General features: G+C 38.2%; 1 protein-coding gene across 3 annotated transcripts in view; it reads right to left on the bottom strand.

The window, feature by feature from the left end:
- Nucleotides 1-13,852, bottom strand: part of CACNA1E (calcium voltage-gated channel subunit alpha1 E) — a 596,540-nt gene that overhangs the window by 194,979 nt on the left and 387,709 nt on the right. For all 3 annotated transcript variants that reach the window (XM_074222185.1, XM_074222182.1, XM_074222184.1), the window contains one exon: nt 13,331-13,434. In XM_074222185.1, coding sequence (XP_074078286.1) covers nt 13,331-13,434 — 104 coding nt within the window. The remainder of the gene's footprint in view (nt 1-13,330; nt 13,435-13,852) is intronic.

Raw genomic sequence — 13,852 nt, 5'->3', positions numbered from 1 at the left:
TGTGAAAAACTAACCTATTAGAGCCTCACTTTCTATAGACACTAAGGTGCAATAGATAGAAGCCAGTTTCAATATCAGAAAGTCATGGATTCCAATCCCTCTTCTAACAAACTGGCAAAGGGTCCCTGAACAGGTGCCATGACTTCTCAGGACCCCCAGACAGTCCTCTAAAATGTAAAGCAGTTGTTCATCTTCATTCGTGGTTTCTTAACCTGAAAGTTCCAGAAAGAAAGAACAAGGAAGGAAGGAAGGAAGAGGAAGGAAGGAAGAGAATAAGAAAATAAGGAAGAAAGAAAATACCTTGCTCTTATTTGATTGGTTATTGTAGGTTTTAAATGAGGGAATGGATGTGAAAGCATTTTACCAAGCAGGAACAACAATGCCTAATTTTCCTTTATCCCCTTTCCAAGTTCCTAATGCATTGATTTTAGAAACTATCTGGAACTAGAGAAGACACTGCTATGATGGCTCAGGGTCATCCTTGTTTGTGTGATTCTCTTGTTCTGAAGCCCCTGACAATACTTTGGGACATGCTTGTGCAGCTGTGGTCTGTTTCCATGGAGACAGGAAGCTCTGCTTCTCTTCAAACCCAAGGTAATGGTTTTCATCAAAATCCCATTTCCTTTGAGACAAGTAAAAAGGTTACAGTGCTGTTCTCCACACTTCCTCTGTAAATACAGAATGCTCCACCCAACAAACACATACCCAGACAATCTCACCACATTCCTGACAGAATCGGATGTGGGTTTCTCCTTACAAACATATTTTCACACTTTTTAAATCTTTCACAAGCACCAATACTTATTCTACCCTTTATTCTCTCTCTTCCTTCTATTTCCCTACCACAATAAATCACATATTCCCAGAGTCAGAAAAAACTTAAGAGATGATCTAGACCAGTTAGTGACTCAACAGAAACCTTTGATAACTCCAAAATGTACTCCTCCATCTCCTTTAAAGCTTCATTTAAGACACAGTAAAAGGGAGCCTACCACCTTCCAAAGTAGGCTTCTCTACTTTGGGATGGCTGAAAATGATTGAGAAGGTCTTCTTTACATCAAGTCTAAATCTATCTTTCCAACTTTCACCTATCACTCCTATTTCTGCCCAGGGCAAGGTCTATCCCTATTCTGCATCAAATATAGGGAAATAGTGATCATGCCTCTCTAAGTGGTCTTCTTTCCAGGGACCAAAAATCCTATGATTATTCATCATATGGCAGCGGATTCAGCCCTTTAGGATTTGGTCATCCTCTTCAGGATTTACTTCAGTACAGGTCCTTCTTAAAAAAAAAAAAAGACAATCCAGACAGTCCAGAGCTTAATCTGTTGGTCATTATCCCACAGCAAGAGAAAAACCCCCAGAGCTAGTTTGTCAGCTGCTTTTCAATGTCGATTTTATGGGATTCCTACAAGCAAATTAGGGCAATGTGTCAATATGTCAAAGAATAGGGCAAGGCTTTGGGTATTTGCAAATTATTAATCTTAGTGTAATGTTACACGATGGACCTTGTCCAGGGTGATGGAAATGGGTGAAAGGGTGGGGAACCTCCAGTCTGAGGATTATATAGTCTGGCTTCACCCAGGCAACTGATTTTAGGGGTGAATTAATTAAATATTTGACCAAATATAGTTCATGAATGATGTTATAAATATCCAATGGCCCTTAGCAAAAAATAAAAAGGTTCCCTATCCCTGATATATGCAAACAAGTAGCCATTGTGACCATTTCGAAATTTATGGCCCGGGTCAAGACTCAGTACGGTATCAGTCATCACTGCTAATTGATTGGGGATGTGGAAGTGTACCAATAAACTGAAGTCCAACAAGCTAGAAGTTCGACAGAACCAATGTAGTATAAAAGGTCCTGGAGAGAATTTAGGAAAGAAACAAGTAGTAAGGATATTAGACCACAGCTTCAGGATTCTTACTTGAATGTATCTTTGCTATAAGGTCAGAGCCTAGGATTAAAGCCCTACTGGGGTTTCTTGAGGTAACTAATTTAAACAAAGTAAGGATTCTGTAAGATTTGGGGCCAACCAGTAACTGAATTGATCAAACCAGTACTTTTCCACACTGAGATTCATTGTTCACTTTGTATTCCTTATGGATTAATTCTTCTCTTGGGACTAAGACCCCAAGAACTGTAATAAGTAGGAAGACAAAGAAAAAAGATTTGATATTCCAATGAGAGAAAAACAATGAGATGATGGCAGTAGTAATGCATGGTCAGAGCTTGTCAGACCACTGAGTTTCACAGTAATAAAAGTTTGTGATCTGTGAGTGAGGGTCCAGAGCAGGGCAGGACCAGTTGGAAAAATGTTTGTGGATGGGATATTGAAATCTGTGACCCCTGGATATCTATGCTTACAAGTGTTAACCACAGAGAGAAAAAAATGCTTTGTTCTCTAAAGGTCCATGTCTTCTACCTAACTCAAATCACATACAAGATAGGCTATAAATTCTAATGCTCACAATTCTGCAGTCCTTTGATATAGGGACAGAAGATTGGGAATAAGCCAAGGCAACAAAATTAGAATGCAGCTCTCTGGTAGATCTGGACATGAGTTCATCACCATTTATCTTCCCCATGATTGTAAATTGATGTGTTGATAAGCATTTATTAAGGATTGTTATATTATAGGTGGACAAGTAAGTGGCATAGCAAAAAGAGTGCAGGGCCAGAAATCAGGAAGAAGTAAGTTCAAATCTGAACTCAGACATTTACTAGCTATGTGTTCCTGGGTAAATCATTTAACCCTGTGTGCCTCAGTTTCCTAACCTCTAAATTAAGTTGGAGGAAGAAATAAAAAACCACTCCAGTATTTCAGTCAAGAAAACCCCAATAAGATCATGAAAATTTAGGTAAAACTAATATGATTGTCCAACAACACAGTATGCTAGTCATGATGATGATGATGATGATGATGATGATGATGATGGTGTTCGTCCTTCATTATCAAAAAAAAGCAAACCCATGACATCAGGGGAGGTGATGCTATGACAAGCACATGAACTGGGTTTGAGTGAGGAGGTGCTATGCAAATTCACCAACCTCATTTTCTCTTCCAAAGCCATTTGGATCCAGTGATCATTATATGAATAAGGACAACTGGAGATGGTCCAGGTTGCAAGGCAATCAGGGTTCAGTGACTTGCTCAAGGTCACACAGCTAGCAAGTATCAAATCAGAGGTCAGATTTGAACTCTGGTCCCCCTGACTGCAAGACTAGTTAGTGCTCTATCTACTGTACCACTGATGCTGGAGAAAAAAAAAGTAAAGAAGCTCACATTCTAAAGATAAAGCTAAAATGTAAGGAACTAAGTACATGTGAGACATAAACAGAGAGGATGCAAGGTGATTTCAGAGGGAAGGCTCTAGTAGCTGGAAAAACTATTCTTGGCTTCCAGCAAAAGGTGAACTTTAAACAAAATATTACAGAAAACTAAGAGAGATGGAGATTGAGAGTATTCCAAATAGGGAATAGCCAGTGAGAATACACGGAGATGGGAGAAAGAGTATTGTTTGTGAGGAATAGCAAAGTGCACCAGTGAAGCTAGATAGGAAGGGATCAGATCATGGTGAGCTTTAAATGCCAAACAGAGAACTTTACATTTGATTTTGAAGATAAAAGGGAGCCAGTGGAACTTGAGTGGGAGAGGGGGAGAAAAGAATGATGTGGTCAGACTTACACTAAAAAAAAAAAACCTTAACAGATAAGTGGGAGATGGAATGGACTGGAATGAGGAAAAACTTGAGGTGGGGAAAATAATTAGAAATTGGAAGAAGCCAGCTGAGAAGTGATGAGGGTCTCAACTATCATGGTGTCTAAATAAAGCGGAAGAATCATATAGGAGAAATCTGGGGCAAGTAGAAAGAACAACAGTTAGCAATTGATGGACTTTGGAGGGTGAGAGCAGAGTAGAGGATAAAATTGTGGTTTGGCACATGAGAAACTGGGAAGACAGTGGCACCCTTGGGGGAATAGGAAAGCAGAAGAGGAAATGTTTTAGGAGGAAAGATAATGAGTTCTGTTTAGGACATACTGAGTTTGAGATACTTATGAAACATTCTGATTGAGTTGTCCAGAAAGCATTTGATGGAACAGAACTATAGTTTAGGAGAGAGATGAGGGTTGGATAAATAGATTTGAGAATCATCTGCAAAGAATTAATAATTGAAGCCAGGAAAGGTCCCAGGAATAGAACCTTGGGTGATGACCCCTGTAAGTGGTTATGATTTGGATAAAGAAGGAAACTGAGGAGGAGCAATTAGACATATAGGAAAATAACTAGGGAAGAGCAGGATCAAGAAAATCCAAATAAGAGCATCATCTATTACTACTTTGAATGCCAAAATGACAGTATAAGGGAGGAAAGATCTAGTGCTCATACCATACCTTAGTTGCTGCAACTATAAGTCCAGCTGTCATCTACTCCAAGCCCCAACTCTCCCCATGAGGCTACGTGTGACTATGTGTTCTCTATTTGTGTTTATACAATGACTTGTGTCCCTGTCTAAACACACACACACACACACACACATACACATGTTTATCACTACATATAGGCTGCTCTATTCAGTAATATATTAGCATCATTTCCAATAACTTACCCATTAAATACTATATAGTTTAAAATTCAAGATAATAAGCCGATAATTTCATTCAGCCATTTCCTACAGGATGAGCCCAATGGGAGAATCCCAAAAGAATGTCCCGCATATTATAGCAGTATCACCTATAACCTGTTCTACCTCCATGCTCCACAATACCCAGTTCTCCTTCCTATTCTCACACTGAGTTACCTCAGATCAGACCCTGGTCCTGTCTTCAATGTCTCTCCTCTAGACTCTGTGCAGGGGGTAGAGCACTGGCCCTGAAATCAGGAGAATCTGGGTTCAAATTCAGCTTCAGATACTTGACACATATGACCCTGGGCAGGTCACTTAACTCTGATTGCCTCAAGTCCAGGGTCATCTTCAGTTGTCCTGATTCATACCTGGACACTGGATCCATACAGTTTCAGAGAAGAAAGTGAGACTGATGACTATGCACAGCACCACCTCATTCAAATCTAATTCACATGCATATCATGGAATCACCTCCCTGATATCAGGGTCTTCTTCAAGAATAAAGAACAAACATCTACCACCACGAAATCCTCTCTGGTCCCTGAATGAAAATATCTCCAAAATGAATTGTGCAACAGTGAGAAAAAAGAAGAGAAGAGAAACAAAACTGAAAGCACAAAACAAAGGGAAGAAATATTCTAATCCTGATCTGCAGGGTCCCTAGTACAAACACTCTTTTAAATGTCAATTTGTTCACACCAGTTATTCCAAACTGCTGCTGCTGCTGCTGCTGCTGATTCTTCCAGAAAGGCTAAGGAGGCATCTGTTCCTCTGGAATCATGTTACCTCTAACAAGAGCCACTTTTAGTTGAAAGCAAGCAAATGGGGCTCACAGCTGCCTCAAGACAATTTCAATTCAATTCAAAAAGTATTTATGAAGTGCTAATTGCTAAAGATAATAAAGGCAAAAATGAAAAATAGACAGCCCTCAAGAAGGTTATATTTTATTGGTATGTACTGCTTATAAACAGTAATTTGAAGAGGGAGAAAACATTAACAATTGTGGGAATCAAGAAGGTTTACTGTTGGAGGAGGTACCTGAGCTGTGCTTTGAGGGAAGGAAAGGTTCCAAGACTTGGAAGTTGGGAGTGTGTACATTTTAAGGGAAAGGGGATAACAGGGGTTGTTACCCTGTTTTTACAAACAGAGGTGGAGGTGGAATGCCAGTTCTAATGCCAACAGCTAAAAGACTAATCTGGCTGGAAAATAAAATACATAAAGAGGAGAAATGGGGAAATAAATATGGAAAGGTAGGATGGGGCTAGATTGGAGAGGGCTCTAAATATCAAAGAGGACTTTATTGTTATCACTGAGGCAATAGGGAAGGAGTCACTGAAAATCCTTTGGGCATGACATTGACATGATCAGAACAAATTGGAAAGGATTATGGGATAAAACATTTAGTGCTAGAAGAGACTTTGGAGATGGTTTAGTTCAACTCCTTCATCTTAGAGATGAGCACAAAAACACTCAAAGAGGTGATATGACTTATCTAAGATGACAAAAATAGAAAGTGGATGGAATGAGATTCAAACTCAAGTCCAAATCTCCAATCCAACAACTTTTTTTTTAACCTAATAGATAATGCTGCTTTCAGAAGTCAAAGTTGTGAATGTGGATGGTTGAAAGAATGCTGTGGAATGCTTTCAATGGTTCAATAAAGAGCAAGTTTAAGAGAGTAAATAACGAGTTCCATTGTAAATATGTCAAATTTGAGATGCCTATGGGACATTCAGGTAGAGATATAGAGCAGTTGATTGTTCATGTGAAACTGGAGCTCAGGAGAGAGATTAGGGCTAAATAAATTGATTTGGGAGTCTTCTGTGCAGAAGTGATAATTGAACTCCTGGGAACTAATGAAAGTACGGAGAGAAGATGTAAAGATAAAGATAAGGCCTAGGATAGAGCTTTGGGAGAAACCCCTAAGGGAGGAGGACATGGATAATGATGTAACATAGGAGACTAAGAAACAGTTGTCAGACAGGTAAGAGAAAAACCAAGAGAGGATAGTGTCACAAAAGAGGGAGAGTTGAGACTAGCAAAGTAAGAGGGAGTGAAAAGCAACCAAAATGGCAAAGAAATTAAGAAAGACCTTAGAAATATCGCATAAAAGCCATTACATTTAGTGATTTAAAAATCATTGCTAATATTGAAAAATGAATTCAGTTGTCCTGAAGCCAGACAGACCAGGATTGAAAAATGAGTGAAAGGTGAGGAATTGGAAGAGTGTATAGGTAACTCTTTCTAGGTGTTTGGCTGTGAAAAGAAAAAAGATGAATCAAATGGAGTAGGTTTTTTTAAAGGTAAAACTCATGCAGGTTTGTAGGTAGCAAGCAAAGAGCTGAGAGCAGAAAAATTGAAAGTGACAGAAAAAGTGGAGGTGCTCAAAGGAATAAGCCCTGGAAGCAGGCAAGGAGGGGATCAAAGGAATAGGTAGAAAGGGTAACCTCACCAAAGACCAAAAAAAGTAATCCTCTTCTTCAGATATTAGAGCAAAGGAGAAAATGGTGGATAATAGTGAGGAAATTTAAGGTATGGCATAGGTGATCATGTATAGCCTCTATTTTCTCAGTAGAAGGAAATGTGTTCTGTTGAGAGGGAGGGGTGTTAGAGGAGCCTAAAGAGAGAGGAGTTTTGGAGCAGTCATTGTAGAAAGGGTGATACAGAATCAATCACTGAGGGATGACTAGGTGGTACAGTGGACAGAGCACTGGCCTTGGAGTCAGGAGGATCTGAGTTCAAATATGGCCTCAGACACTTAATAATTACCTAGCTGTGTGGCCTTGGGCAAGTCACTTTACCCCATTGCTTTGGAAAAAAACCTTAAAAAAGAAAGAAAAGAAAGAATCAATCACTGAAGAGTAAAAAAAATCTAGAAGAATCTGGTTAAGATGAGATTACATAAATTTGTGACCTCAGTCAGCACAGTTGTGTGACTTCTTCCAATGAATTCAGCAGCAGTAAAGTGATAGGACAAATAGTGGTATTTATACTTGATTGGTGGTTTGCCAAGACACAAGCAATAGTAAGATAAGGAAGTTCTGGAATACAGTATAATTAATTAGTTAACTAAAGTGTCATACTTCAAGGTAGGGAAGTCAAACCAGAGCAGGGGTGATGGACTGAGGAAAGAAAGTGGGATTGGCAGACTAAAGGTGAATTAAAGATAAATAAGTGGCATAAAATAGAGGGGGGAAATGGAAGGATAGAATTTTTAATCAAGGAAAGGAATTTAAGAATTATAAGTAATGATGAGGAACAGAGATAATACATCAGAAAAATTACCAAATATACATCTATACAGTATAATATAATGAGCAATGGATTTGTAGATTCATCTTGACTTTGACATTATGTATATAATTATAAGCAAGTCATTGAACTTCTCTTGAGTCTCAATTTCATGATCTCTAAAATGGGAATAATTATTCTCATCTACCTCACAAGATTATAGTGCTAAGGCATTATATAAACGCAAGGTTTGGTCACTATATATCATATGCTGCCCGGTACATTGGGGCCCTGACTCATTTCACCTTTGTTAAGATACATTACAGATTCCTATTTGAGACTGACTGAATAGTAACAACGATTTGTCAGCACATCACTTCTAAACTCCCTGTCTCCTCTTCCTTGTCCCTGAAACTGTTTAATTCTCCAAACTAAACCTCAGATACCTTCATCAAACCATGTGAGAAGGTAAGTGAGACTATAAAGCATCTGATAGAACTGCAAAATCTAGAGATCTTTGGAGGGGTGAGAAGTTTGGGAGTGTTGGGGGAGAGGAGAAGAAGAGAAGCAAATGGATCTACAAATCTTTGGATTTCCAAAGTATCATTCAAATTCATCAAATATTTAGAAAGAATCTACAGTTTGCAGACCATTTTGTGGGAGATATAAAATTTGATTTTTTTTAAGTCCCTGTCCTCATGAAATTTATTATCTATAGGGAGATAACTAAACACAAATAAATTTTCATCAAATAAATGCTTTGTTAAAATAAATTATAACTATGTAAAATAAAAATAAATCCAGAAAGATATAAATATATGTTAAATATGTATATGTATTTGTATATGTATATATGTATATGTGTGTGTATGTGCATATGTATATGTATGTTTATGTGGATGTGGATGTGTATATGTATAAACTGATGATGAGGGCGTGTCCATAGGAAGAAGGAAAAGTGAAACATACTGGGCATCAGGACCAGTATGAGGAAAGATAAAGGAGTGGAACAGCACAGGGCATGTCCCATTGCCAGAGAACACTCCAGATTAGCTAAAGTATAAATCATATAGAGAGGAGTAATGAGAATAAGGCTGGAAAAATAAGGTGACAGCAATATATGGAAGGCCTTGAATGCCATGCAAACATTTTGAACTTGACCTGAGGCCTAAGGAAGCCACTGAGAATTTTTGGCTAGAAGACTGACATGACCATATTGGTGAGTCAGACAGAATATCCTGCCAGCATATGAAACAGATTGAAGGATAGTGGGGGTGGAGGCTATTGCAGTAATGCAGGTGGGTGGCAATAAGGACCTGTGCTAGGATAGTGTCAGTGAGACTAGAGTCCAAATAGATGCAAGAGTTGTGGAGATGGGACTGATGGGACTTGGTAACTGAATCTGAGAGGTAAGGGAGAGATTATCAAGGCTAAACCCAAGATTTTGCATGTGGGAGGACAATATGATTGGTAATAACACAAACAGAAATAGGTCAAAAGAGGGCAGAACAGATATCGGGGGAAGATAATCAACTGAATATGTTGAGTTTGGAATTCCATTATGGAACATCAGGGCAGAAATGTTTTATAGGAAGTAGAATTGGAATCTAGGGGTGAGAGAACTGATGAGGGATGAGATCTGGATTTGAGAATCCTACACCCAAAGATGGCAGTTGACTCTTGGGGAATAAAATTGACAATGGATAGAGAAAAGGAAGCCTTAGGAAGACCCTTGGGGAAAGCATACTTTAAGGGGTTAGGACAAGGTTATAAGGGGAACAAATGCAGATTTGTAGGAATGAGATAATATGCAGTCATTGAGAAAGGAGTGAATACTAGTCTTCATTCTATGGTTTAGAATCATCTGTCTCAAGATAGGTATCATTCAATCAATGAAAGGTTGATTTTCAAGTACCTGCTGTGGGTCCAGCTGAGTGTTGTGTATTGAAGAAAAGTGAAATCAGTTTCTTCCCTAAGAACTTACATCCTACACATGCAAAAAGATGCAGAATAATTACAAAAGGTGATGGGGAAGACAAAAGAGTTATATAGAAGTTGTCTGGAGTGAAGTCTTGAAGGAGAAAAAGGATTCTCATTGAAAGTACATTCTAGTCATGGGGAGATAGCCAGTTAAGTATCACAGAGGAAACTGGAATGCAAAGAGAAGCAGTCTCCACATGGAGAATGTGGATGAAAGTAAAATGCAATGAGAATGGAAAGAAAGGTTGGAATCAGGTTCTAAAGGACTTGTGTCTAATAGATGAGTTTTTATTGGCCTTTGGGAGTAACAGGGAGCCACTGACATTTATTGAGCAAGGGAGTGACAGTCAGATTTTTCACTTTAGGAAAATCAGCTTGATAGCTGTGTGAAGTCTGCATTGGGGGAAAGGAAAGGCTTAAAGGCAACAAGATCAGTTAGGAGGCTACTGCAATAATACAAGAAAAAGAAGGCCAGAGAGGGGAGGGAGAATGGAAAGATCTCTTACAGAAAGTGGGATTTGAGTTGAGTTTTGAAGACCTGAAGAACACCAGAGAAAATAAAAGGCAAATAAAAGGAGGGAGAGCATTTCAGGCATGGGAGAACTGTGGGTCCAGATTTCAGAGGAGAGATGAGGACTAAGTGAAATGACATCTATCTGTGTGGAGATCAGATTAATAGATAGATCTATATGTCTGTATATGAATATAAATGTGTGTGTGTGTGTGTGTGTGTGTGTGTGTGTGCATGTAAGGATAGTTGCACCCTCTCAGGATTGTTGTGAGGATGAAATATATATGTACGCATGCATATATATCTAAAAAAATATCTAAATATATATCCAAATAAATACATATATGTGTGTATACATACATATTTACATAAATATATACATATTTACATGTACATATATTATATAGAGAGGCAGAGAGACAGTCTTTAAAAATTGTATGTGTGTATATAATTATATATCTACAAATGCTTTACAAACCTTAAATGCTATATAAACATGAGTGATTTTTATTAATCAATACTTTTTAATCAGCTACAATGTGATCAATTTATTTATAGTGTTACAAATGTGTTACCATATAATGTCCATAATTTTCTAACTTGACAGAAAGAAAATAACTTATAAAAAAAAAGTCATGGGTAGGCTCAATGCCTTTAATCCCTCTCATTTTTTCCCTCCTGAACCATGTTTTCCAATGTAATTTTTCATCAGCCTCACCTAGGCCCACCTTTGCACAAAAGTCACTGAGGACTAAATATATGTTGATTTAGTTTGGAGAGTTCTGCACCCAGTTCTTCAAAAAAATTTTCTATCTCCTCATATTTTGCAATATAAACTAACTGATAAAGAAAAAGCATTTTCGTGGTGGTATTTTGACAAATACTGTTACCTGTCAAGGATACTGCAATACAAAATGACAAAATATCCTAGCAAATGTTTGTTAATGTTTGAATCTTGTGTTCTAGAATCCTATCAAGCGCTACTGACCTATGGCTTACAGACTCAACTCTTTTCCTTTTTTTTTTTTTTTGAAAACCAGGACAACTGTCTTCATATAGTCAAGAGGTAACTTCCGTTATCTATGATCTTTAAAAAAAACATTTATGATGGCTCAGTAATCACAAATGTCAGCTCCTTCAGAGTCCTAGGCTATAATTATCTGGGCCAGATGACTTGAACTAAATCAAGTGAAGTCACTCTTAAATTGCCACAATTTTTTTGTGTATTATTCTAGAATGTTTTTATTGAAGGAATGATTAGTAAATACCTAGGAAAGAAAGTCATTATGGGACCATGCCATTATTTGCCCTTCATTCCATCTTTTATGTAACTATTTTTTAAACATGATTTGATAGATCACAGAAGTATCTCTCTTTGAGTCTTTAGAATTTCATTCTTGAGAGTCTCCTGTCTCTCCAAGGGTGCAACCTTTAGGATTTATCCTTCTTATGAACCTTCAAAACTTGCTGTTCTAAAATTTAACATGTATGACAGACTATGTCTGGCTTTCTCTTCCTTCACCATCACAAACTCTCTAATGGTGAAATGACTTTCTTTCGGGTTCCCATCATTTCCACTCCAGCAGATCAGTTTTTCTATTCTGGAGACAAATAATTTCAAAAAAGAAATTCCCATTTGGTTTGTTCTTATAACTTTTCAAGTATAAAATTATCATAAGGAGAGACCAGGAATTATTTGTCTCTGATGTTTTTAAAGTCAGCTTTGTCTCATTGCTACAATAAACTTACCATATTAATTCTTGCCTCAGCATCTTTGTTTTCATTGTTCTCCCTATGAGAAATGCCCTTCACCTTCCTACAGAAAGCAGCATCATAGAATAAAAAGAGCTCTGTCAAAGAGGAGGCATTCAAATTCTGTCTCCAGTGCTTACTACCTGTGATCTTAGGCAGTTCACTTGACCTCCCTAGTCCTCAGTTTTCTCACAAGTAAAATGGATGTATTTGACAAGTCAGCCTCTGAGGTCCTGTTCGGATCTAGCTATAGGCTATGATCTATGATCATGCCCACCCATCCCAAACAAATCTATCCCTCATGAAGTCTCCCTCCACAAAGACTCCTCTAGATTTCTCTTGTCTCTTAGTTTTCATTGGTTTTTATCCTTAATTATATAGTGGTGTTCTCTGATTGTTCACTGGATGCTTAATCTCCCTGTAAACTTTATAAACTTCTCAAGGACTAAAATCATGGCTAAATTTTCTCTTGTATTTTCCAAGACCAGCACTATTTGAGGCATAGTTTGAGCATTTGATAAAGGCTGACTGAGTTGGGGGCAGCTAAATGACACAGTGGATAGAGTATTGGATCTGGAATTCAACTCATCTTCCTGAGTTCAAATTAGACCTCAGATATTTACTAGGTATGTGACCTTGGGCCAGTCACTTAAACCCAGTTTGCCTCATTTTCCTCATGTGTCTGATGTAGTCAAAAAGAGCACTGAACCTGGAAAGGAATCCTCACCTAATTCCAATAATACAACCTTAGAAAATCCACAGAACCTCTCCGAAGACTGTTTCCTCATCTGTCAAAGGAGTAGGGTACACTTTGTACTACTTTTTTCCCACAGTTGTTGTGAGGAAAGCATTTTGCAAACTAATGAGCTGGTAAGGGAAATGGTAAACCATTCTAGTATCTTTGCCAAGAAAACCCCCTATGCAATCATGAAGAGTTGGACACAAATGAAACAACTGACCTACACCAGTTTAAGTTGCCCCAACCACAGACTTCAGCATTCATTTCTAACTCTCAGCTGGGGCCTCAGCTGAGACCTGTTGGAATTACTCATGGGAGACCTTTGTTTAGCTCCTGGGTCATTGGAGTCCCAGGCAAGGGAAGTCTGTAAGGAGCCTTTTGCCATGAGGAAGCTCTGAGATGTCTGCATATAAACCTTAAAATGAAGAGAAAAAGCGATTTTATATGTGTGAGGAATCCAAGAATGACCAAAATAATTTTGCTTACCCGGAAAGCACTCCCAGGACAAGGTTGAGAACAAAGAAGGATCCGATGATAATGAGGGGGATGAAGTACAGCCAATTCCAGGTGGCTCCTAAGGCATCATTGGTCTGGAAGATGGAAAAAAAACAGTCACATTGTTATTCTGGTGGTACCCAAGAGGGGAAGTGAGATGTAGTCAAAAAGAGCACTGAACCTGGAAAGAAATCCTCACCTAATTCCAATAATACAACCTTAGAAAATCCACAGAACTTCTCCAAGACTGTTTCCTCATCTGTCAAAGGAGTATGGTAGACTTTGTACTACTTTTTTTCACAGTTGTTGTGAGGAAAGCATTTTGTAAACTAAGTGTTACAAAAATATGAGCCATCATTATTCCCACAAAAATCACAGTTATAGAAGCTTAATGAATTTGGTTAAATCTTTTTACTAAGTGATTCTCTTGACTTTGGATTTGGATTTCTGAGGTCATCACATTCTAACAAGAGAGTCAAAGGGTGAGTGATCTCAGTCCTGATAAGTTGAAAA

Source organism: Macrotis lagotis, chromosome 2 (assembly GCF_037893015.1).
Source record: "Macrotis lagotis isolate mMagLag1 chromosome 2, bilby.v1.9.chrom.fasta, whole genome shotgun sequence".
Taxonomy (NCBI): Eukaryota; Metazoa; Chordata; class Mammalia; order Peramelemorphia; family Peramelidae; genus Macrotis; species Macrotis lagotis.
The sequence above is the reverse complement of the archived record's forward strand: the minus strand, read 5'-3'. Positions and strand labels throughout refer to the sequence as shown.